General features: G+C 47.3%; 1 protein-coding gene across 1 annotated transcript; it reads left to right on the plus strand.

The window, feature by feature from the left end:
* Positions 1 to 23,701: 23,701 nt before the first annotated feature.
* On the plus strand, positions 23,702 to 25,194 carry LOC107303894 (protein virilizer homolog). Its single transcript, XM_015835176.1, has 5 exons — positions 23,702 to 23,778; positions 24,228 to 24,276; positions 24,357 to 24,423; positions 24,513 to 24,994; positions 25,089 to 25,194. Exons 3-5 carry the CDS (start codon positions 24,411 to 24,413, stop codon positions 25,092 to 25,094), a joined length of 501 nt encoding a protein of 166 aa, XP_015690662.1. The 5' UTR covers positions 23,702 to 23,778; positions 24,228 to 24,276; positions 24,357 to 24,410; the 3' UTR covers positions 25,095 to 25,194.
* Positions 25,195 to 25,419: the final 225 nt, after the last annotated feature.

The following is a 25,419-nucleotide window of genomic DNA, read 5'->3' on the forward strand; positions in this document are numbered from 1 at the left end:
AAGCAAAAATCACTCTTTTGTTCACCTTCGGTGCTAAGGACAATCACCGTTCATAGATAATCTGCTTTGAGATGGCCGACTTCAAGACCGCCTATATGCCCATGTGTTTTCTCCCCATCCCTTCTACGCTCGTGAATTTTGCACCATCTACATGACCATGAGTATTTCTTTTGGTCCCCTATACATCAATTCCACTAGTTGACCTTGACTTGATCATTACATTCTTGAGAAATAACAATATTACCTGCTCTCACAACTATGTGCAACATACTTGTTGAAAAAAAATACTTTATAATAAAATCAAAGGACACAAAATTGTTTGATGCCAAATTTGAAAAAAAATTAATTTTTGAACCATTTTTGTAAAAATGATTAAATCCATACCAGATATTCCTCAGGAAATTGATACCAAAATTATTTTTTATTTTGGTTTAAATCTGGGTGAAAATGCTATCCAAAATCCATCAAATTTGATTTAAAAATTTTAAATTGAAGTTATGAAGTTTAGGTCACATAACTCAATCCCCTCTAGGTTTTTTCCAAACGAATCTATTATTCAGGTTGAGAATCATGTTTTTCTTAGTAAAAGTAATACAACCATTTGGACAAAAACAATAGCAATCGACTAACCGTCAACTCCTATTATAAGTATTGAAATGATCAGAACGAAAATGGTGGAAAGGCAAAAAAAATCAGGGATATAAAGAGATTTAGAGAAAACTCATTTATAAATAAGAAGTTTTCTTTATTATTCTAAAGAATTACCGAACGTAACAGAGAGAAATAGTTAAATTTCATCGTCTCCCCTCTCCCCTCTCCGTCCATTCATCGCCGCCTCCAGTCCAGTTTCCTCAACTTCCACTACTACTGCTTGCAACGGCTAGTCCGGGGAGTAGGAAAACCCGATCCCCCTCCTCTCCTCTCCCCTCCCCTCCCCTATCCTGCGTTCATCCATCACCGCCTCTAACTCCCTCTCATTTCCTCCGCCCGATGGCCTCCCATGGCCATGTCGGTGCGGCCGTCGTGGTCGAGGCCGGGACGTACGGCCTCCACCTGCTTACCGTCGAGGGCCTCCCGCTCTCCCGGATATGGACGCGGACCTTATCGATCAGGCCCGCACACTTGCCGCCATCTGGAAGCACTCCTCGCCGCCGACGCCTGGGTCGACTGCCCCACCGTGCTCGTCGTAAGCGACTAGGTGCGTGGACTTCTGCCTAATCCCCTATAGGGCTTCTCGTTCATGCAAGTTTTCTATTCCCCTTGTTGTTTCGTTATGTTTTTGTGAAGAAAAGAAATGTTTGTGCGGTGGGCTGCTGGCGGCAAGCAGCGTTGGGATGCAAGGATCGAGCCTTCCTCCTTATCCGCCTATGCAGACTTTGTTCTCTAATTATTTCCTTTGGATTGTGATTGACTTCTATTAGGGTTTTAGCAAGGGAGTGGGGATTTTTACTAGTTTATCCCTACTGTGTTTCCTCAAACTAAACTTGATTAGTATACTGGTCATATTCTCCTAAGCCTAGGGTTGAGCTTTCTTGTGCTGCTGCGTTGGGGAAGGTGTCGTGTTGATGAATGGCGAGATCAATTCCGATGTTTTGTCAATAGTTCTCGAAGTCTTTTTTACACCTAAGGTTTTGCTGCTACAGGGTGAGGAATTTGGTCTTACTGCTAGAGGGCTGGGGAATTGTTCGATGGGCTAGATGCACTTGATAGTGAGATAGATGTAATAGATACTTGTAGTAGCTTGACATGTGCGTAAGGTTTGCAAACTATATTGATGTTAGCAGATCATGTTTGAAATTATCAAATTCTTACCTGTCCAAAACTCTACCTGAGAAAGATAGGATTACTAATGACAGGCTTGTTGAGCCACTTGTGAGCTTTGTCAAGTCATATAAGGATGGAGAGAAAGCCATGCTCGTGTTGCTGTCAAGTCATTATTTGAGGAGTACCTATCTGTCAGAGAATTCTTCAGTGGCACTATTCAGGTGACAATTTAGAATGCGAAATTTACGCAATGGTGACTTGTAATTGAAGTGTACTGAGCATTTTTGTTTTTATATCTCCAGTCTGATGTGATCGAACCTCTAGGGCTTCAACATGCCAAAGACCTTGAAAAGGTTGTCTATATTGTTTTCTCCACCAGGTAATGATGCAATATCCATATATAGTGAGTTATGGCTTCACTGCATATTGATACACAAGGGATCAGGTGGCTGACCATTTTGTTTATATGAAGGGTATGCAAACCAAAAATAAACTAATACCAAGGCTTATGGAAGCATTGGTGTATCCCAATCCATCTGCTTATATAGACCAGTTGATTCGTTTCTCTGGGCTGAACCATATGGTGTACTCGAGGCAACATTGAATGGTTATAATGATCTAAGTATTCAGTACATCTGATGATCTATCGAATGATACGATGTTTTATGTTGCAGTTGGCACTTAAAGCAAGCCAAATTCTCGAGCACACTAAATTGATTGAACTCCACACGAGCATATCAAGAAGCCTTTCAGAGCTGGAGATGTTTACTAAAGAAGGAGAGCAGGTGTCAACACTTCAGTGACACTTCAATGAGAGGATGGAAGATTTATTTTGATTGGTTTTCATAGTGATCCTACACTTCAGTGGAGAGTGGTCGAGATATATATATACACATAGATTGTATCAGGCATCACAGAGCTTTTGAACTACACAACTCTGGTCATTGGTACCACAGCAATCTTTAAAATTATGTTGGCTAATTCACAATCTTCTTTTCAGCCTTGTCTTGTCAAGGGCAGTATTTGCATTATGGGAATTCTCTGAAGAGAATATAAGCAAAGAAGTGGACAAGATAATTCAGTAGCAGGTTATGAGCTTAGAAATCAGATACCGTAACCAACCATGTATTCATGTTTCAGGAAGCATCAAGCAGGAGCTCAAGCATTGTTATCGATTTTGTTGGTTATCTCAGCTAAGGTCAAATACCACCAAAGGTATCATACTGTATGAGGAATCATGCCCTTACTGCACATGTGCTCATTCCATTTTGAACAAAAAAGCATGGCACCTGTCTAATTCTTTTCCATTTTCAGCACATCTCTCTTTAATTTGACTGTTACCCTAAATATAGATGGGGGCAAATACACGGTAATTCTCTTTAAATCTTATCCTGCTGTAGTTTCGTATATATTTGTGGTTATGTTTTAAATTCATGCCAAATTGTTGCTGTAGATTGAGATGGTAAGACGTGGACCTCGTAGCTACACATTTAGAATGAATAATCCAAAGATTGAAGCTGAGATACACTCATTGAGACTTGGAGGACTCTTGATGCAAGTAATATATCTCACTTTTTATATATTTTTATATAAATATGAGGTACCAGTACTATTTTTTATTTGAAAAAGTATCTGATCTGTCTTCTATACTAATATAAGGAGGAGTTGGAATTTCTCTATGGCCACCCCAAAAAATTTATACAAGATTGACACAATCTATTTTCCATCGTTAGATGTACAAATTTAATGGCCTAATACGATCTGAAATGTCTTTCTCTTCCAATCGTACACAGGACACACCTCTCTAACCACGCGCGGACACGTCCTCGACAGTGGTCATCTCTACGCCGGCTCTCCCCCCCCGTAGGCCGCCCCCACGGCTCCATCCGCTGGCAACCGCCCCACGCCTGCGCCCACCCTCCTAGTCGTCACCGTGCCCTCATTCCCGGCCTGTGCCGGCTCCCATCACTAAGCCAATGCCCACCGCCGGCTACACCCCATGTCGTGTCTGCCCGCCGCTGGCCGCACCCACCTTCCCGTCCATCACCAGTCATGCCCACGCTGACGGTCGCCGCCGGCACCCACGCTCGAGTCTGCCCTTCACTATCACAACCAATGGCATTACCCTCAACACCTTGCTCCCCAAGTTCCCATCATGGATCCCCCCATAAATTGAAGGTAAAAATTCACTGTTTTCATTGAGTATGGGATACTGTCATATTTTAATTATGGTATGGAAATTTTGTGATTCTGTGATGTGTCTGATGATTTGATGATCAGTTATTGATTTGTTGGAGTAATCTGATTTGCATGCCATTTAGCTACATTGTCATTTGGTTGAATTTCTTAAATTGCTACTCTGATCAATCTAATTCTTCAGCTAGCCCTGTCATTTCTAAACTTATTAAGAATAGGAGATTGCACTGAATGAGGTACTGCCTGTGACCATGGCTCCTGATGCTATCCAATACTCCCTGTAAGTGGCTATCAATTGGTAATCCAAATGCTGCATAGTTTGCATTTATACTATAAAGATAAAGATGGCATGCAGTAAAGATATGACATCTTTGCAGGGAGTGTGCATCATGGAATTTCTACACCAGATTCGTTATCAGTTATCAGAATCAGGTTCTTTGTCTTGTGTTCTTTCCAAAATTTGTCTCTAATAATGTAAGGTGTCATCAAAGTATTCGCTTACACAATATTAACTATTTATTACATTTTAACATAAAATTATTCTCTAATAAGGTAGTATATATTTTTTTTACAGCAGCTTGTCTTACTAGAAATCAAAACATACCCGCTTTATATTTGTATCATCTTATCTTAGGGTTCAGTCATTGGCTTGACTTATGGTTCAGGTTGTCCTGCCCATAGCTATTCATTTCTAATATTTTTAGACTACTAATTAATGTTTTCATTAGTCTTCTATGAGCTATTGGCAAACTTGTGTTATCAACCTAAGTTACAGATCTTAAGGAACTTCAACTATGTAGATGTGTGATTTTACTTTTTCTTGTCATAAGTTGTATGAAGAGGTACACTTGTCGATGTTACTAGCCTAACTGCTGCCGAAGTTTAAAGAAAGCATCCAGAAAACATGATGTTTTTATGTACTCTAAGCAGTTGTCCAACCATCCATCGTGGTTACCTCCAGTGAACGTGCCTTCACCAATCTCGGTGCTGATAACTCCTCTGACTATGTGCTACGACCACCATCTGCGCCATAAGAGAGAACAGATGAAATCTCACTTATTTTTTCTGTTTTATTTTCCACCGTCTCAATTCACTAGCAAGTTTTACCATTGTTTGGGCCTACTACTAATACTTTGTCTATTTTTATAAACAGGATTTTATGGAAGGACTCCCCTAGGAGATACCACAAATTTAGGGGTTACTGAACAAAATATAATCCATGACGAGGAGAATTATGCTTCCATTGGTGCTACCTAAACCTATTCTGGAACCTTGAAAAGGATAGGTAACATATTTGTCCCTAAATATTCTACGTATATATACTAATATGCCAATATAATACTTACCAGTTCACTCTTTCCTGCATCCAACCAGAAAAGAGAGATCTTTTTAACCCTTGGATTTACGATCTGTCTCATGTGGATTTAAGTACCATCTCCACATACCACAGCTGCTTATTTTGTTACTCTTCGAAATGCACATAGATGATCACATTTCTTCCATTAGTGTACTTAGTTTTAAGTGCCGGTCTATTGCGTCTGGGATCAGTTAAGTATTTTCAAACTTAGGCTGCAGTTAATTTTTATTTGTGTCTGGGATCAGTTAACATTATTTTTTATGTAGGATGCCCTCAAGGTGTTTGCTATAATACCCAGAACAAAAGCTAAGTATCTCCTCAAATATAAGTATGCCTGCAAAATACTTTGTTAGTTTTCCTCATAATGTCCTATAATCCTTCATGTTAATTACCTTAAGCATATCACCTGCAGTAATTTTGTTGCTAATTACAACTCAATAGGCACATATGTTTAAGCACGGTATGAATATTTCTTACTGGGAAGAACATGGAACCACAATTTCTGTAGATGTAGATTTTTCAGCATTAGTAAATCGTGCTGTAGGTCTTGGCCTTGATAGACTGTTGGTGCTGGATGTATCTGCCATTCATCAATTAAAGTTCTTGTGTTTTAAGTTACCGATGGCAACGTTTTTAATTTTTTTTCTTTGCAAGAACTGCATTTCCATCTCTGAGCGACTCAGCGTTAGTTTATGCAAACCACTGTATCCTTTTCAAGTGTTTTTGAGGGAATAATAATGTTGCTCACGTTGGCAGCTGAGCACTCTCCCTTCTGAATTTAAATCTGGTATGGCTCCATATAATCCCATGATAAAGAGTGAACCTATTTGTCAAATATTTAGATCACATCCTCTTTTTATGACAAATTATTAAGACTGTATATACATGCTAGACAATTTCCTGTCCAATATGCTGCTGCTGGAGGGATGGGAGAAGAAAGGTTGACTGGTTTATGTCTAGCTTCTTAGTTTGCTCAACTAAGAGATTCAGCAACAATCTCATATTATTTTTGATACAACAGTAAGTCATATTTCTAACTTGATTCCATTACCATCATTTTGAATAGGATATTATGTTACTGTAATAGTGCTTGATAATTAATTACTTGCGTTGGTATAATGTTGAAAACTTGTGGTCTAGTCTCTGTAAATTAATGATAAACAACCGACCTAACATGTTTGGTGCGACATGATTAATTGCTCCTCAGTTTAATTTATATGTTCCCCAAAAGAGTAGTAATTGATTATGCTAAATGCATCATTCTAGAAAGAATAGCATTGTTTCAGCTCTAATTGTGATTCTGAACTTCAATTTGTTTCTCATAATTATACTTTATAGAAACACCATGGTCCTTCCAAATTGTTAGCTGATCCATGTAGAACCAAAGTGCATTTTGGTATTTGTGTTGCAAATTGTGTTTTGGATTAATTCCTCCCAAACCCTAGAAGGGTGGGGTAAATACACAAGTATATGGGCCTCTTGGGCCTTACATGGGCCACATCCAACACCCCCCGCAGTCTGAACTTACCAGCGCAGCGGAGTTCTAAGACTGGACAAGAAAGAAAACACACAAGAGCACACCCCCCCGGCAGCCACAACTAACCACCAGCGATGTTGAAGCTGGACCGGAACTTCGAGAACATCGAGGAGGGTAGACCCTTGGTGAAAATGTCAGCAAACTGGGAGGTAGTCAGGACATGGAGAACCCGAACGTCACCAACAGCAACCCGGTCGCAGACAAAGTGCAAGTCGATCTCCACATGCTTCGTCCGCTGATGCTGAACCGGGTTGGTGGAGAGGTAAACGGCGGAGACATTGTCGCAGTAGACGAGAGTGCTCTTGGCGAGTGGACTGTGGAGCTCCGCCAAGAGCTATCGGAGCGTAAGTCGATCTCCACATGCTTCGTCCGCTGATGCTGAACCGGGTTGGTGGAGAGGTAAACGGCGGAGACATTGTCGCAGTAGACGAGAGTGCTCTTGGCGAGTGGACTGTGGAGCTCCGCCAAGAGCTATCGGAGCCACGACGCCTCAGCCACGCCGTTAGCAACAACCCAGTACTCTGCCTCAGCACTGGAATGGGAAACAACTGGCTGTCGCTTGGACGACCAGGAGACAAGGTTACCACCGAGGAAGGACGACCAGGAGACAAGGTTACCACCGAGGAAGACAGCGTAGCCGGAGGGTGGAGCGACGAGGGTCTAGACAGCCAGCCCAGTCAGCGTCAGTGTAGACGACAAGCTCAGTGGAAGGAGACTAGTGAAGGACCAGGCCGTAGTCAACAGTGCCCCGAACATAGCTGAGGAGCCGCTTCAGAGCGGCGAGGTGTGACTCACGGGGATCATGCATATGGAGGCAGACCTGCTGGATGGCATACGTGATATCACGCCCCAACCCTAGGAACCCCCCTAGGTCAGGCCTGTGCTCTAGGATATCAAGACTTCCCTCACACAACCAACACACATGTCTTTTCTGCGCACTTTGTCCTCACTCATGCGCACCCGAGAAATGACTTCCCGGTCGGTCACCCATCCCAAGATTACTCCAGGCCAAGCACACTTAACCTTGGAGTTCTCTCGAGATAAGCTTCCGGAAAAGAAGTTGCAACTTGTTGGTATGAGTATCTATCAAATCCTATTAAGGCTTGGGCTGGGATGTTACATACACCCACCCTCAAAGGACCCGACGTCCCCGTCGGTCCAACATACCCACACTTGGGCAAACAACCAGGAACGTTCCCCTCTTGGCCACGTCCGTGTGTCCAGGTCCGACCCATGTGCCATGCTGTGTCCCCGCAGGGCCCACGCGCCATGCGCAACATGCTCGCGCCCCTGCGCCCACACGCGCCCGTGAAACCGCGAGGGTCGGCTCTGATACCATTCTATCACGCCCCAACCCTAGGAACCCCCTAGGTCAGGCCTGTGCTCTAGGATATCAAGACTTCCCTCACACAACCAACACACATGTCTTTTCTGCGCACTTTGTCCTCACTCATGCGCACCCGAGAAATGACTTCCCGGTCGGTCACCCATCCCAAGATTACTCCAGGCCAAGCACACTTAACCTTGGAGTTCTCTCGAGATAAGCTTCCTGAAAAGAAGTTGCAACTTGTTGGTATGAGTATCTATCAAATCCTATTAAGGCTTGGGCTGGGATGTTACACGTGATGTCCGGCCTGGTGAAAGTGAGGTACCGCAAGGCACCGGCAAGACTCCTGTAGGCAGTCGGGTCAGCAACAGGGTCGCCCAAGTCTGCAGAAAGCTTGGCCTGAGTATCGATAGGGGTGGAGCACAGTTTGCAGTCAATCATCCCTGCCCACTCCAGAATATCAAGAGCATACTGGCGCTGGTGAAGAAAGAGGCCAGAAGGATGGGGCTTGACAGTGACACCCAGGAAGTGGTGGAGCACACCCAGATCCTTCATGGCAAACTCCTGTTGCAGGGACTGGATGATGCGCTGAAGCAAGGGCTGACCGGACGCGGCAAGGATGATGTCATCGACATACAGCAGCAGATATGCAGTGTCAGTGCCATGACGGTAGACGAATAGGGAGGTATCTGACTTGCAGTCGGTGAACCCCAAGGAGACCAAGAATGTGGCAAACCGCGAGTACCAAGCCCAAGGAGCCTGCTTCAGTGCATAGAGGGACTTGTTGTGTCGTCAGACCATGTCAGGGCGGCTGGAATCGACAAACCCCGCGAGCTGGCTACAGTAGACTGTCGGACAAGGTGCCATGGAGAAAAGCGTTCTTGACATCCAGCGGATGCACGGGTCAAGCGAGAGAGAGCAAGCGAGAGAACCGCGCGCACTGTGGCAGGCTTCACCACCGGGCTGAAAGTCTTATCATAGTCCACACCAGGCCGCTGAGTAAAACCCCGAAGAACCCAACGAGCCTTGTAGCGGTCCAAGGAGCCATCAGCATGACGCTTATGCGTCCAAATCCACTTGCCGGTGACCACATTGCAATCAGACAGACGTGGTACAAGGTCCCACGTCTGGTTGGCAAGAAGGGCCGCAAACTCCTCTTCCATCGCCTAACGCCAGTGGGGATCAGTGGGGATCAGCGAGGGCATCGCGAATAGAAGAGGGAAGCGGGGATATCCCCGGCTCGGCAGCAGCGGCGGAGAGGACCTTTGGGCGGAAACACCCGCCGCCCGCCGTGTCACCATGGGATGAATGTGGCCGGGATCCCGATGGAGGACAGGTGGATGGTAAACCACGGGATGAGGATGAACCCGAGGCGCTGGGTCGGACCGTTCGATCCCTAGGTCCGGACCGTCTGACCGGACCTCACGGTCAGACAGAGGGCTAGGGCCGGACTGTCCCGTCCCCGGGTCCGGACCGTCCGGCCAAAACTCGTGGCCAGGCAGAGGGCCAGAGCCGGACCGTCCGACCCCTGGGTCCGGACTGGCCGGCCACGGAGGTGGAGAGGCCGACACCGGGCCCGGGGCCGACCGGCACCGGTAAATGAGCACCGGCTGGTCGGGAGAGGATGACGGGGCCACGCGTGGCGCGGGGGAAGATGCTAGGGCCGCGCGTGGCGTAGCGGGAATGACCGGAGGCGAGGTTGGTGGAACCGGGAGACCTGCAGGTAGAGGGTACATAGAGACAGGTGGCTGGACCACCGGGTCAGGCGGAAACATGGACCCCAGGGCAGGATCAGGAGAGGGAGTGGTGGAGGTGGAGTAGGGGAAATCCAACTCGTCAAACACGACATGCCGGGAGATAAGGACTCGGTGAGAGGTGAGGTCGAAACAACGGTACCCCTTGTGGTCAGGAGAGTAGCCCAGAAACACACACCGAGTCGAACGGGGCGCCAACTTATGAGGAGTGCTGGCAGAGGTGTTAGGGTAGCAGGCGCACCCGAAGACACGGAGGTGATCATACTGAGGAGGGGTGCCGAAAAGGGCTTGGTGTGGGGTGGGAGCTGGGGAGGCAGTGGAGGAGAGGCGGTTGAGAAGGTAGGTGGCAGTGTGGAGGCCCTCGGCGCAGAAGCGGGTAGGAAGGGGGGCCTGGAGGAGAAGGGTGCGCACCACATCGTTTGTGGTGCGGATCACCCGCTCAGCCTTGCTGTTTTGAGGGGAGGTGTACGGGCAAGACATGCGCAGGTGAACGCCACGGGAGAGGAAGAAAGCACGGGTAGGCACTCTTGTCGAACTCGCGACCATTGTCACTGGACGGCTTTGATGGTGAGACCGAACTGAGTGGTGACCTAGGCAAAGAAGTGAAGGGTGGAGAACGTGTCAGACTTCGCACGCAGCGGAAATGTCCAAGAGTAGCGGGAGAAATCATCAACAATCACCAGATAATATTTAAAGCCAGAAATACTGATGACAGGAGAAATCCACAGATCACAGTGAATGAGATCAATAGCATGACTCGCATGCAAAGAAGAGGAAGTAAAAGGAAGTCTAACATGACGGCCTAACTGGCACGCATGACAAAAATACTCATCAGTTCCCCTAGTACAAGTAAGATCTGCACTACAACTGAGACGAGCCAAAATGTCACGGCCGGGATGACCAAGCCGGCGGTGCCAAGTAGTAGAAGAAGTGGTAGAGGCCAAGGCAGCAGACGAAGGTGGAGTCGATGAAGGAGCAGCGGAAGCAGGAAGACGGAGGGTGTAAAGGGGTCCTTGGCTATCACATCAGAGGAGTGGACGTCGGGAAGCCAAATCCTTCACAGAAGACCAGAAGAGTCAAATTCAACAGAACAGGAATTGTCAGCGTTAAACTTGCGGATGGAAAGAAGGTTGTGAACCATCTGGGGAGCAACAAGAATATTAGAAAGGTGAAATGAACCGGGAACCGAGCCCACAGAGGTGACAGGAAGGCAAGTACCATTGCCAACCATGATGGCAGAAGGGCAGGAAGGGTGGGGAGGATGGATGGAAGAGAGTATACCAGCATCAGGTGTGGTGTGATACGAGGCGCCCAAGTCGGCGATCCACTCCGCGCTGACCGGCGGTGTGAGCTGCATGGTGCTGAAGGACTGGGCCAATGTCGCCTGGTCCCACCACCCCGGCCAGGCTGGCCGAGTCGGAGCAGGAGGAGTCCAGGACATCGGGGAAGCAGGGCCAGCGAACATGGCCATGGGCTAGTGTGGAGGGCGAGCCCCGCTCCCCGGAGTCTGGAATGGCCACATCGAGTTGCGCCCTAACCATGGGTTGTTGAAGGATGGCCAGGGAGCACCAGGAGCTGGTACCGGCGAGGGTGTCGCCGCAGGAGGAGCACGACCGCCCCCACCCGAACCACCACCCCCACTGCCACCACCAGAGTCAACACCACCCTTCCCATTCCGGCGATGACGCACGGAGCGACCCCCACCCCTGCTTGGCCCGGGGGGAGGAGCACTAAGGAGAGAAGTGGCAAGTGAGGCCGAGGAGGCCGGTGGAGCTGTCACGAGAGCGGTGGAGGTGGACGAGGAGGAGCCAGGCGAGAAGCCCCGAGTGATCTCGTCGAGGTAGAGGTCGTCGCGAACCTGCAGGAATGTAGGGAAAGGCCGCTGCCGAGGAAGCCAAGTTCGGAGAAGGTCGTAGTGGCTGCTGAGACCCCGCAGGACATGGAGCACCAAGATCCTATCACTCACCGGGCAGCCGAGGTCATGAAGAGCATCTGCTATACCCTTCATCTTTCGGCAGTACTCGCCAACAGAGAGGCCCCCCTACACGAAGGTGCGGAACTGTGCGTCCAGCTGAAGAGCACGGGTCTTGAAGTTGCCTAGGAACTGGCCCTCGAGGGCCAGCCAGGCCTGGCGCGCGGTGCCGCCGAGAGTCTGCACGACGTCCTGGAGATCGAGGGAGATGGTCCCAAAGATCCAGGAGACGACGATGTTGTCGAGGTGCAGCCAGAGCCCGTCCCGGGCCTAGACAGGAGTATCGGCGAGGACGTGGTCATTGAGGGTGTAGCGGCGGAGAGCGAGGAGGACCTGGTCCCGCCAGCAGCCGTAGGAGGTGGACGAAGTGTCGAGGACGACGAGAACTAGGGCCCGGATGTTCTGGACCTCGACAGCCCGGAGATGGAGCTGGGCGACCATCGGGTCGCTGACGGCGAGTCGGGGACCGGGACCACCGGACAGAGGCTCTCGACGGGAAGGAGAGGTAGCAGTGTCGGTGAAGGGGACAGCAGGGGGTGGACCGGCAGAGAGGAGCAGATACTGCTCCGCCTCAGCGACCCGCCGAATGAGAGCCTTCGCCGTAGTCCGCTCACGCTCCCAGGCGAGAGCAGCGGCGTGGACCTGCTCCTGACCCGCCAGTGCCTCGGTCTTCGCTGCAAGGAGGGCAGCGGCCAAGGTGGCATCCGCCGTGGCAGTCCTGTCGGGGGAGGACCGTCCGACCCCGTCCGGCCGGGTGTCTCGGCCAGACAGAGGCCGAGCCGACCGTCCGGCCCCTGAGCCTGGACTGTCCAGCTGCGGTAGAGCAGTGGTGTCACGCCCGGAGCTTTATCCCAAGCCTAAAATCGTAAAAGAAATTCGTAAATAACAATTGGCTTAATTAACTCAGGAAAAATCCCTCTAAAAGAACCTAATTCAATTAAATCGAGGCTCGCAAATCGATTAACTGGATTTAAATTCAAATTGCAGAACAATAAAATTTGATCAAACAAATTAATTTAAAATTCGGCAAAAGTGGGGTTTTCCTTTTTCCTTTCTTTTTCCCTTCCTTCTCCAATTGGGCCGAAGTCCAATTTTCCTCCCTTCCTTTTCTTTTCCTTTTTCTTTTTCCTCTCCTCCTTCCCGGGCCGGCCCAGCCGAGCCGGCCCACCACCTCTCCCCTCGGCCGGCCCAGCCGAGCAGGCCGCCGATCTCCCGCCCCTCCCGCGCGCGCCTCCCCTCCGCCTGGGCCGTCGGCCCAGCTCGCCCGCTCGTCTGCCCGCGCCGCGACGAAGTCCGTCTCGCCTCCCTCCTCCCTCGCGCCACTGACAGGTGGGGCCCACCTGTCAGCGACCGAAACCCCGCCTCCGCGCCAGCCCGCGCCCGCGCCGCACCGCGCCAGCCGAGTCCGCCGCCGCCCCGACTCCTCCGCTCGCCGCTCCGCCACCGCAACCGCCGCCGCCAAGTTCGCCGCGTCGCCGACTCGGTCTCCAACCTCCGTCCCGCCCTAGCCGGCGCCGCCACACTATAAGTCCCCTCCTTGCCGCCGCGTCGCCGCTGTTTCCCCTCCGCCACCAAGCCGCCGCTGTGCCCCGCCGTTCGCCGCCGACGTGCGATTGCGCCCTCTGCCACCCGTCGTTGCCGTCCAGCCGCGTCATCACCTCCGCCTCGCCGTCGCCGACTAGCTACCGCCCCGGTCGTCGCCGGCGGGCATCTCCAGCGCCCGCGCATCCTCTCGCCTCTCGGTCGCCGCCGCTCCCGACATCGCCACCGCCACCCCGATCCCATCGCCCGGTCCTCGCCGTCGCGCCGTCGGACGTCACCACCTGTCCCGCCTCCTCGCCGACCTGCCGCCGTTGTTCCCATCGCTGGTGAGCCTCTCCGCTCCTCCCTCCTCTCTCTGTCGGATTCCTTTTCTCTTCTCGGCCGTTGTCGTCGCTGGCCGTTGTCCGTCGTGCCACCGCGCTAGCGCCGCCGAGCGATCTCCATCGCCGCCGCCGCATTCTTGCGCGCTTCGGTCGTCTCCGTCGCCCGTCCGCCGGCCGCCACCCTCGCCTTGCTGTCGCCGACGCGACCCCGCCACCGTCGGAGCACCGCCGCGCTCGTCGCGTCACTACCGTCGCTCTCCCCGTGCTAGCGCCGTCCTCCGTTGCCCTCCTCTTGGTGCGGCCGCCTTCTCCGTCGTCACCACCGGTCGCGCCGTCGCCGTCGCGCTCGTCGCGTCGTAGCCATGGCCGAGCCGCGCCGTCGCCGCCCGCCACCGCCGTTCGCTCGCTGCCGCCTCCACCTCCCGGCGCCATCGCCATCGCCCCGGACCGTGCGATGCCGCTCGTCGCCTTGCATCGCTCATCGCCCCTCCACCTGCCGTCTTCGTCGCCTCGTCGTCGCCGTGGTGGCTCCGCCGCCGCTGGAGCGCCGCCGAGCCCGGCGCGTTGTCGCCGCCTCTTCCCCGTGCCGGCGCTTGCCGTTGCATCTCCACCGTCGTCGCGTGGTCGCCAAGCCTCGCTGCCGGCGTCCATCTTCGTCACTCCCTCCCGCCGCCCGTCGCCGCTCCGAGCCGCGCCACCCCGTCATCGTCTCTGCCTCGCCGTGCGCCGCCGCCCGTCGCCTCGCGCCGGTAGTCGCCGACGCCGTCGTCGCCCTCCGGTCGCCGGTCGATGTCGCTGACGTCGACGCCCTCGCGCCGCCGGTCATCGCCATCGCCACCTTCCCCTTCTCCTCGGCCCTCGCCGTCTCCGCCGCGTCGTCGCCACGCGCCGTCGCGCCGCTCGCCGCCAGCCGCGCCCTCCTCCCCTCTCTGTTTCCCTCTCACTGGCCAGCGGGTCCCACCCGTCAGCCCCTCCCTCTCGGTCGGGCCCGCGTGTCAGCCGCCCACCTCCCTCTCTCTCTCACCGACAGGTGGTCCCCACCTGTCAGCCGTCAGCCTCCTCTCTCCTCGCTGACGTCAGCAGCCCCATTAATTGCGCAATAATTGATTTAGGACTTTTCTGTTTAGCTAAAAAACCCAGAAAACTTCTAAAATTCATAAGTAATTCATCTAGTCTCCGTTTAGGTCCAGTCAAGTTTCATTAAATCCAGAAAATTACCAAGAATCCATTAAAAATAGTTTCTTTCTCTGTTTCAGTAGTTTTTTAGCCTGTTTTGTTTGTTTTGCCTTGTTTGTCGTAGGTTTTGACCCCGTCGCAGCGCCGTTCGTTCTCGAAGTCGTCGCCGAAGTTCCTCGTGGGTCTAAGCAAGGCAAGTGGCACCCTTCTTTGATCATATTGAACCTATGATTATAAAATCCCCCGCTTTTACATTCAAACATGCATTGTATTCAAATGTATTTACTTTATTTATTTATTGGGCATTTACCTATATATCTGTTGATTCCCATTTATTATTGTCATCCCAGGGTTAATTTGACTAGATTTAGGGTTAGTCAATGCTTAGCCATGCTTAGTTCAACTAGCTCACCAATTATTATTTAATTATTGTTGCACTTAGATACACCTTCAATGGTTGTTATCATTATTCATTTCCCGAGGTGGATTAATACAACTAAAATATTGCTTATGGTGGGCTGTGGGTGCATGGTTTTGAGAGTCATGCCCATGGCAATTAAGGACCGGTTCTCAGGAAACCCTGAAGGTCTTACACGTACTAACCACAAGCCAGAATGGGCAACGGTGAGACTCGTAATCTAGCTTGTCCCTATTCGACGTACCCAGGCAAGGGTAGGCGTGATGGAGTATGGACGGGCAATCGTGGTGTAACGAAAGCTTCTCCTGCTTCCGGATCTACCAAGGCACAAGAGGGGACTGCCCGACTTGGTGTAAAGGAGGGGGTGAAACCTGAAGTGTGGTGCGATTGTCTAGGGAGGGCTAGGTGAAAGGTCTTATCATGGTTTCCGTACTGAGGTATCGTGGTGATACGTTGGGGCATGCTAACATGCTTGGCAGCCATGTCTTGTGGGTAAAGTTGTACACCTCTGCAGAGTAAAACTATTCGAATAGCCGTGCCCGCGGTTATTGGGCGAACTGATAGACTCACTGGGATTAGTTGAACCCCTTTAATAATTTTATTAATCTTGGAACTGGTTTGACCCTGCGCAATGTGGTGTAACGTTGGCAGTGGTTTGGGTCTGTCGCAACGTGGTTTAACGTTGAACAGAGGGTTGACCCTGTCGCTACGTGGTGTAACGTTCGACAGCGGTCTGGGCCTGTTGCAACGCGGTGTAACGTTGGACAGTGGAGTATTATTTTAAATGTTACTTTACTTTTATTTCAGTCTATTTTATTTACTGTTTTGCTAAATTACTGCAGCTTTTGTGCAAGTTAACCTTAGCCTATCCTTGATACCCTAATGCATTCACTATTCTTCCTCTCTTGGGTGTTACTTGTTGAGTACGGTGGTTTGTACTCAGCCTTGCTTACTTTTTCCCCCACCAGAGCAAGTGCCAGAGCCTGTGTCAGAAGAAGGTTGTTCCGAAGGTTGAAGTAAGGTTCAGTCCGCCGTCGAGAGTGCCTGTGGTGTGGAGCCGTCTTCGCCAGCTGAAGCTGAAGATTAGATGGTTTAGTCTTGTTTTCCTTTTCCGCTGCATTTCGATAGATAATTGTTTTTATTTGTTTTTAAGACGTGGAACTGTGTATTAATTTGTCATAGTGTGTACTCGGGCTGATGCCTGGACCGAGATTTAATACATGCTATTGTTCAGAAATTTGGTGTAAATTTCTGGGCGTGACAAGTGGGACGGAGGAACCCCGGCGGCATGCCCAGGCCGGCGTAGGGGTAGGGCGCGGGCGCGACGATGGGGACGGCCGGAGGAGGGAGGGCCACGGCGGCTGTGACGCCCGCGGCGGCCATGGCGGCGGCGGCGGGAGCTACGGCCACGGCGGCGCCCGGAGCGGCGGCGACCGTGGAGTTGGTCGGTGGCGGCGCTGTTTCCAGGGCGGCGGCGTAGGAGGGAAGGGGAGGGAAGGAGAGGGGGGAGGGGGGAGGTGGTGGCCGACGGCCGGCCGGCGGTGGCGCTAGCCGGAGGAGGTGTAGGGAGGAGGGAGAGAGGAAACCCTAGCTTGATACCATGTTGCAAATTGTGTTTTGGATTAATTCCTCCCAAACCCTAGAAGGGTGGGGGTAAATACACAAGTATATGGGCCTCTTGGGCCTTACATGGGCCACACTCCAACAATTTGTGTGGGGAAAATTAGTGGTATCAGACTGCGTGTGTTGGACTAACCCAGGGTTAGGTCTTCAACAGCTATACCTGAGCGGTTGTTTGGTCTATGTGTGAGTGGTGACGAGAGTCAACCTTGGTCAATGGCGAGTATCGGGACTACGCTAAGGGAGGAACGAAGGTCTGGAGCGGTTAGGATGCCATGTGATAAGATGAGAGTAATGTCTGCTTCCTTAGAGGTCAACCTTGGTTAACAGTAGAATAGGGACTATACTCAAGGAGTTGAGATTCAGATAGATCCTGGATGCCGCGTGCAATGTTGGATTCGAGGCGGTGCACAATGGACGGACACTGTTGGGGGAGGAGAAAGAAATTGCGACGGCCTTCACATAGAATGTGCGAATCGCAAAAGGAAAATGAAGTTGAGAGATAAAGGTTGGGTGGCCTCTCCCTTCTTTCTGTTTCGACCTACAAAGGACAATCAGGGGCGTGCCCCAACCAAGTCGATGGCCTAGCCAGTCGGTGTGCTTAGAGGCGTGTGGCTCACATGGCAAGGGCACGGGTAGGTGCGCATGCGGCCAAGCGGGCCAATGGCCTGCGAGTAGCTCATGACAGTATGTAGGTCGGCCTAGCGAGGCAGCATGCTCATGTGCACCTAGCGGGGGTTGGCGCAGCCCCCAAGGGGGCGACGGTCTAGCCGAGTGACTAAACGGTCTAGGGGAGGGCACGAGCAGGCCATCAACCTTGTCACACCGGAGGCGAAGCGTGCAAAGCATTCTAAGGGTGCAGGTGCAATGGGCAGGCAAGGCTGCTGCACTGCCAGCAGGTGCAGCTTGGCTGAGAAGCGCACGCGGGAGGATGGCACGACCTTCTCTGGCGGTTCAGCCCAGTCGCGGTGACAACTTGGCAGTGTGGCCTAGGTGTCGTAGGGCGGCCCACGACCCAGCGGAGGCGATGGCACGAAAGCGATTGAAGCAGCCCGATGATGAGGACACAACTAGCTCGGATATAACCATGACTATGTTACGTATTAATCAACCAAAGGTGCATATGTTCTATATTAGATTTACTTGTTATATATTTGAACAAACATTGCTACACATTGAGTTTCGTGTGTTTTTTTTCGTAGAAGTACTTGCTTGGGCGAAAGAAAAGAGACGAAACGTATGGAATGAATGGATGATCGAAGAAGTTGATTGGGGACGAAACCAAGACCTTCTCCAAGTCCACTTCTATCTCACCACGTCACATTTGGTCCATAGAAGATAAGAGATAAGGTTCTACACGTTTTGGATTCGGATTTGGCCATCCTGACAGCATCAACTTTAACGGACCTAGCCGCTGATCTAGAAGGACTTTTCGGGCCCATGAGTACTTGTTGGAAAGCTTATGGAGTCTACTTTCAGATGGTTTTGGTCCCACATCAAAATTCCTACCGAGCTGCCAGGAATCTACAAAACAAGCCACGTATCTCATTCAATCCGAATCTGCTTTCGGTTTTGGGCCTTGTAATTGTGTCGTGGGCTTAGCCCAAGGGGTGTGCGCCCTAGGGAAACCCTAGGACGTCCCTAACCCTATTTATTCAGTTGACGTCATTGTTTAGAGTCAGGTTTTGCTTAGATTAATCTGTCAAGAACAGTTTTGCCGCTAGATCGGTTTGTAAGACCCCAACTCGTGAGTTTAATCATTCATCTGCAATTTTGGTTGCTTTCTTTCTTGTTCTTGTTTGTGTTCTTCGATTCGCAAACAGGGATTAGCCTTCTCGGCGAGGCCATCTGTGTTCCGGCACGGTGGTAACCAGAGGAGACGTGGTGCTGCGATTGCGGGGCTCAAGAAGCCGGATCGACGTGTGTTGCGACTCCGCCCAAATCGATTGTTTATCAGAACCTTTCAGAAAATCGGGAACCCTAGTCCACATCACCCGACGCGTGGAGGCAAGTGGGCCGCATGCATGCGTGGGCAAAGCCGGCCCAACAGTCGCACTAGTGCATGCATGTGAGAAGCCATGTGCGCGTGTGAGCAGTGCCACACATGATCATCTTCTAGGCCAATTGGCTTGCTCCATAACAATGCAAGATAAAGGCAAAAGGGAAGAGTGGGACCACCATCACCTGCTTTGGGTGTGTACAGCCAAACCATATACGAGCTAATTTCCCAAAACTCAAGTAGAATGAGAACTCAAAGGAGGCGTGAGGGCCATGCTCAAGGAAATTGAAGGGAGAACATGGGGAAGGCCATCAACAAGGTGTTGTCGGCTCTCGAGGAGACGCAGCTAGGCTACGTCGATGACGACGATGATCATGAGAAGACCAACAAGGATGATCAATTCTCTAGCTTGTGCTACTACGCAACGACCACTTCATCAACATGTGTTATGACACTTGAGGACAAGGATGTCTCATCGGAGCATCCTAAGGTAGATCCCAATTATGCTCTCTACTTAGATAATTCTGATGATGATTTGGATGAATATCCTTATGATGAGAGCTACTCTAGTGATGACCTGGATGATGATGATATCCATCACTAACAAATATAAGCTATGTGGTGCTCAATTGAAAAACTAAAAACTATCGATGAAAGCAAGGCACTAGAAGTTGCTAGCCTCTATTCCATGATTCCTGAGGATGATACATGCGAGCCATGTGAGTTATTTGCTGAAATCACAACACCTCAAGGATAGAAATGATTCATGTGCCTTAGAATTAACTATCCATTGTCTAATCATATTTTTGAGCTAAGCTATTAGCAAAGATGATATTAGTCACCTTTTTCTAAGCAATTGCAATTCTACTCTAAATGGAGGAACATGACCTTTGTTTTCCACATGCTATTTCTAATATTTCTTTGATTGATTGTACGCAGATTCTTTATTGTAATCTATTGGTCTTTTATTCGTTGTATTTTTCTATTTTGCTTATATAGGGATAAAACAAGAGTTAGAGTTCAAACTCAAGTCAATGTGGATGAGCCAAAATTTGCACCATCAGAAATATTCTAATTTTTTCTTTTTCAGTTCTTGAGATGCCTTTCATCTTTCAGTTACAAGGCGAAAAAAATCTAGAACTGAATTGACAAGCAATCCAATAATTTTATTAGTAGGATAACTTTTAATTTTGTGTTAATGCTTGTACTAAAATATCATCGAGTCAACATGGAGAATTCTACTTGCCTTCTTGATACTGGAAATTTTTAATGTTTTCTTGTGATTATACTACAGCCTGGATGTGGAAATATTGAAATATATTTATGTCCATGCAACTAGCAATAGTACAAAATTGGTCACGGATGGAGCTAGAATGTTTATGATTTTCTAAGGGCTTGGTGTGGCTTTCTCAATGAATAATGCGGACAAGGTATGGTAAAAAAAATCAACACAATACATTCCTTTCTTCTCCTGAGTGCTATGCCAACTTTTACCGTCATTTTGAGATATTATGCTTTCCAAAAAATGACCCCTTTATCTTAGCGCCAGGAGTATGATACGAAAGAAATATTATGGCAGGTAGGTAGAATTATCATTATTTCTAGTTATTTTTCAACTACTATAGTAATCAAGAAATCTTTTGATGCCACAAGGAATACCAACTTGTTTGTTCTGATTCTTTGTATGTTGTATACATAGTTTCATCCACTCTCTGAACTACGAATCAACAGATATTTTTGCAGGTCGTCTATTGCAAAGCCACTCTTTCAACCTTTATGCTCTCAGTACCATTTTATTGCATATCTTTACGCTTTTTGTAGTCTCTTAGCAATTTAGAAATTAGTATGACAAACAATAAATCTATGTTGATAAAATTCTATTTCTATTGCTTAATGACGAGAAGTTGCATCCCTATTTCCTGCACGTACTCCATATGTACCCTTGGATTGAGTTTGATGGAGGAGTTGATCCTTCAAATTGCCTAGAAGGTCACTTTATTTTGAGATTTCAATTACTGTTACTACTTTGCTGCTAACTATCAACACAATTGCATAGCAATTTTGGGCTAAAATTTTGGTTCAGGCGTTCCATGGTAAGCAGAAGGCATGGCCTATTTTTAGTGGCATCCACATCCAACCTTGAATTGTTCTAAATAACGGATAGTAATGTACTTGTACTTTTCATGTTGTAAAATTGCAGCTATTAAAGCAACCAAGATGAATTGGTTGTTTTTCTCGGTGTTTACAAGGATGCCAAGTGTAATGGGATACTATTTCCTCACGAAATTGTTTCACAATGAATATTATTCTTTTGGCCCGCATCCTTTTCTTACATACATAACTAATTACTGAACATTATGTGTGGAATTGTTTGCTATAGAGTCTAAAGACTTCGTTCAGGGTCTCTTCCTGCGGGGTTCATCTACCAGGAAAACCAGCTCAGGTGCACACCTTTACTGCAGTATGTAGTTGTGTTTACTGATCCAAATGTTAATTCAGTTTGCCATGGGCCGGATTTAGTTACTTCTACATTTTAATCATAGTTTATTAGAATGGAGATGAGATCTTTTTTCTCACTGACACAGAACTGCCCGTCGATGTTGAGTACAACTGATGGCTGGACTACAACCGCGACCGCCAGCTTGAGTTGCATGGGAGGATGACGCATTTTCTAGAAAACAGATGGCTTGGTAAGATCCAATAATCTTTTTACCCTGCCATATACAAACTTTTGAATAAATGCAATGAAGTTGCAATTGAAATGACCACTGAAGATTATTTCAGTGTTCCTCTATTATCTAAGCTAATATAAGAAGTACCATTTGATTCTTTATACGCAGATTCTTTATTGTAATCCATAGGTCTTTTGTTTGTTTTTTTTGCTTATATACGGATAAAACAAGAGTTAGAGTTCAAACTCATGTCAATGTGGAGGCGCCCAAATTTTTCACCATCAGAAATATTCTAATTTTTTTCCTTTTTAGTTCTTGAGATGCCTTTGGTCTTTCAGTTGCTAGGCCAAAAAAATCTGGAACTAAATTGACAGGCAATCCATTAATTTTGTTGGTAGGATAACTTTTAATTTTGAGTTAAAGCATGTACTAAAATATCATCGAGTCAACATGGAGAATTCTACTTGTCTTCTTGATACTGGAAATTTTACTCCTAGCAATGTTTTCTTATGATTATACTACATCCTGGATGTAGAAATTTTGAAATATATTTATGTGCATGCAACTAGCAATAGTACGAAATCAGTCACAGATGGAGCTGAAATGTTTATGATTTTTGAAGGGCGTGGTGTGGTTTTCTCAATGAATCGTGTGGACGAGGTATGATAAAAAAAAATCAACACAATACATTCCTTTCTTCTCCTAAGTGCTATGCTAACTTTTACTCTCTGTCATTTCGAGATTTTATGATTTCCAAAAATTGACCCTTTTATCTTGGCACCAGGAGTATGATACGAAAGAAATATGATGGCAGGTAGGTAGAATTATCATTATTTCTAGTTATTTTTCAACTACTATAGTAATCAAGAACTCTTTTGATGCCACACTGAATACCATCATGTTTGTTCTGATTCTTTGTATGTTGTATACATAGCTTGATCCCACTCTCTGAACTAAGAATCAACCGATATTTTTGCAGGTCATCTATTGCAATGCCACTCTTTTAAACTTTATGCTCTTAGTACAATTTTATTGCATATCTTTAATGATTTTTCAAGTCTCTTAGCAACTTAGAAATTAGTATGACAGACAATAAATCTATGTTGATAAAATTCTCTCTATTGCTTAATGATGAGAAGTTGCATCCCCATTTCCTGCATGTACTCCATATGTACCCTTGGATTGATGTTGATGGAGGAGTTGATCCTTCAAATTGCCTAGAAGGTCAGTTTATTTTCAGATTTTGATTACTGTTACTACTTTGCTGCTAACTATCAACACAATTGCATAGCAGTTTTGGGCTAAAATTTTGGTTCAGGCGTTCCACGGTAAGCAGAAGGCATGGCCTATTTTTAGTGGTATCCACATCCAACCTTGAATTGTTCTAAATAACGGATAGTAATGTACTTGTACTTTTCATGTTGTAAAATTGCAGCTATTAAAGCGACCAAGATGAATTGGCTGTTTTTCTCAGTGTTTACAAGGATGCCAAGTGTAATGGGATACAATTTCCTCACGAAATTGTTTCATAATGAATATTATTCTTTTGGCCCACATCCTTTTCTTATATACAGAACTAATTACTGAACATTATATGTGGAATTGTTTGCTATAGAGTCTGAAGACTTCATTCAGGGCCTCTTCCTGCGAGGTTCATCTACCAGGAAACCAGCTCAGGTGCACACCTTTACTGCAGTATGTAGTTGTGTTTACTGATCCAAATGTGAATTCAGTTTGTACTAATACATTTTAATCATAGTTTATTAGAATGGAGATGAGATCTTTTTTTCTCATTGACACAGAACTGTCTGTCGATGTTGAGTACAACTGATGGCTAGACTACAACAGTGACCGCCTGCTTGAGCTGCATGGCTGACTAACGCATTTTCTGCAGAACAGAAGGCTTGGTAAGATCCATTAATCTTTTTACCCTGCCATATACAAACTTTTGAATAAATGCAAGGAAGTTCCAATTGAAATGACCACTTAAGATTGTTTCAGTGTTCCAATTGAAATGATGCATTTTGGTCTGTAGGGAAGTTCTGCCAATAGGCTACTTGCAGTTCCTCCAAATTCTGATGAGCTTTTGTGGGTTCTTTGGGAATTTTGTGCTATTTCGAGGTCAGTGTTGAAGTCACGTGTGTTTACTGTAATACATGAAATGTGTCTCTGATAAGAAATCCTACATGTGTGTAAACTAATTATTAAGTCCATGCATTGCCATTTCGATATTATCTTGGCCTAGTTCGATAGTCAGTGGCTGAGTTTGCCTAGCCTCGCCTACTATTTTTTCTAGTAGGCTAGCGAAGAGTCGAAATTTGGGCAGCAATCATATTCCTGTTTCTGTAATGAAGAATTTTCTAAAACTATCAGTAGTGTAAATTTTAACGCACATCTTATTCTTTCAGATGTCTCATCAAATATCTAAAACTTTTATCTCTATAATGAAACATAATGTAATGTTGCTTGGATGTGGAAATGTCAAAGAAGCTGCTTTTTTTTTGTTCTTTCTATAGACTTTCCTTCATGGACTATTATGCACAGATTTATAAACTGTATAAGTGATGCAGGTCTGATTCAGGTCGCCAAGCATTACTAACTCTTGGATTCTTCCCTGAGGTGTGTGTTGTTTTTCTGCATTGGTAATTGTATATGCAACTTATTTGAGATGTTGAATGACACAAATATTTCTATTACAGGCAGTATCAGTTCTGTTGAGTTCTCTCTCTTCTTACAATAACCTTTATTCAATCATGACTAAAAATGGTTAGTAAATTCTTTATCCTTTTCTACTCATTTCATTTTTCTGGTTTAGAATATAGCTCACATCTCCTTGTTGACTTAACTGATATCAGGAGGGTCTCCTTTGGGCCATGCCATCTTCCATTCGGCTGCGGAAATTCTTGAAGTTCTGGTTGCAGATTCAACTGCTTCATCACTTAAATCATGGATTGGATTTGCTATCAATCTCCACACGGCTTTGCATTCATCTTCTCCTGGATCAAACAGGAAAGATGCTCCAACAAGATTACTGGAATGGATTGATGCTGGTGTTGTGTACAAGAGAAATGGTGCTGTTGGGCTTCTCTGTTACTCCGCTATTTTAGCTGCTGGTGGAGATGCTCATCTTTCATTAGGAAATGTGCTTGTGTCAGATTCAATGGACGTTGAGAATGTAATTGCAGATTCAAATAATACTGCAGATGGTCAAGTCATTGATAATATTCTGGGTAAGCTTGTTGCAGATAAATACTTTGATGGAGTTGCTTTGTGCAACACATGTGTTGTTCAATTAACAACAGCTCTCCGCATTTTGGCATTCATTTCGGAAGATAAGGTAAGAAGCTCATTCTGATAAAAAAAAAACCATTTGTCCTAAACTTCCTATTTGCAAAGAGCGGATAACATTTTTATTTTTTGCTGTTTTGAAGGTGTAGCTTCATCCTTTTTTGAAGAAGGCGCAATCAATGTTTTATATGTAGTCCTGATGAACTGCAAGTCTATGCTTGAACGCTTGTCTAACAGTTATGTTAAGTATGTAGCACTTTGTTATTCAAAATTTCATTATGCCATTCGTATATATTTTTAATGTGATGCGGTAAGCTTCACATGCTATTTTTGTGCTAATTGATGCCACGTGTATATTTCTTTAAGATTACCTTGTGGATTAAGGTGCTGAACTCAGTTCTACCACGGAATTGCTTCTAGACCGAACTCATGAACAAACCATTGTTGATCTCATTATTACCTCACTTGTCTTGC

The sequence above is a fragment of the Oryza brachyantha genome, chromosome 3, assembly GCF_000231095.2.
Source record: "Oryza brachyantha chromosome 3, ObraRS2, whole genome shotgun sequence".
NCBI lineage: Eukaryota > Viridiplantae > Streptophyta > Magnoliopsida > Poales > Poaceae > Oryza > Oryza brachyantha.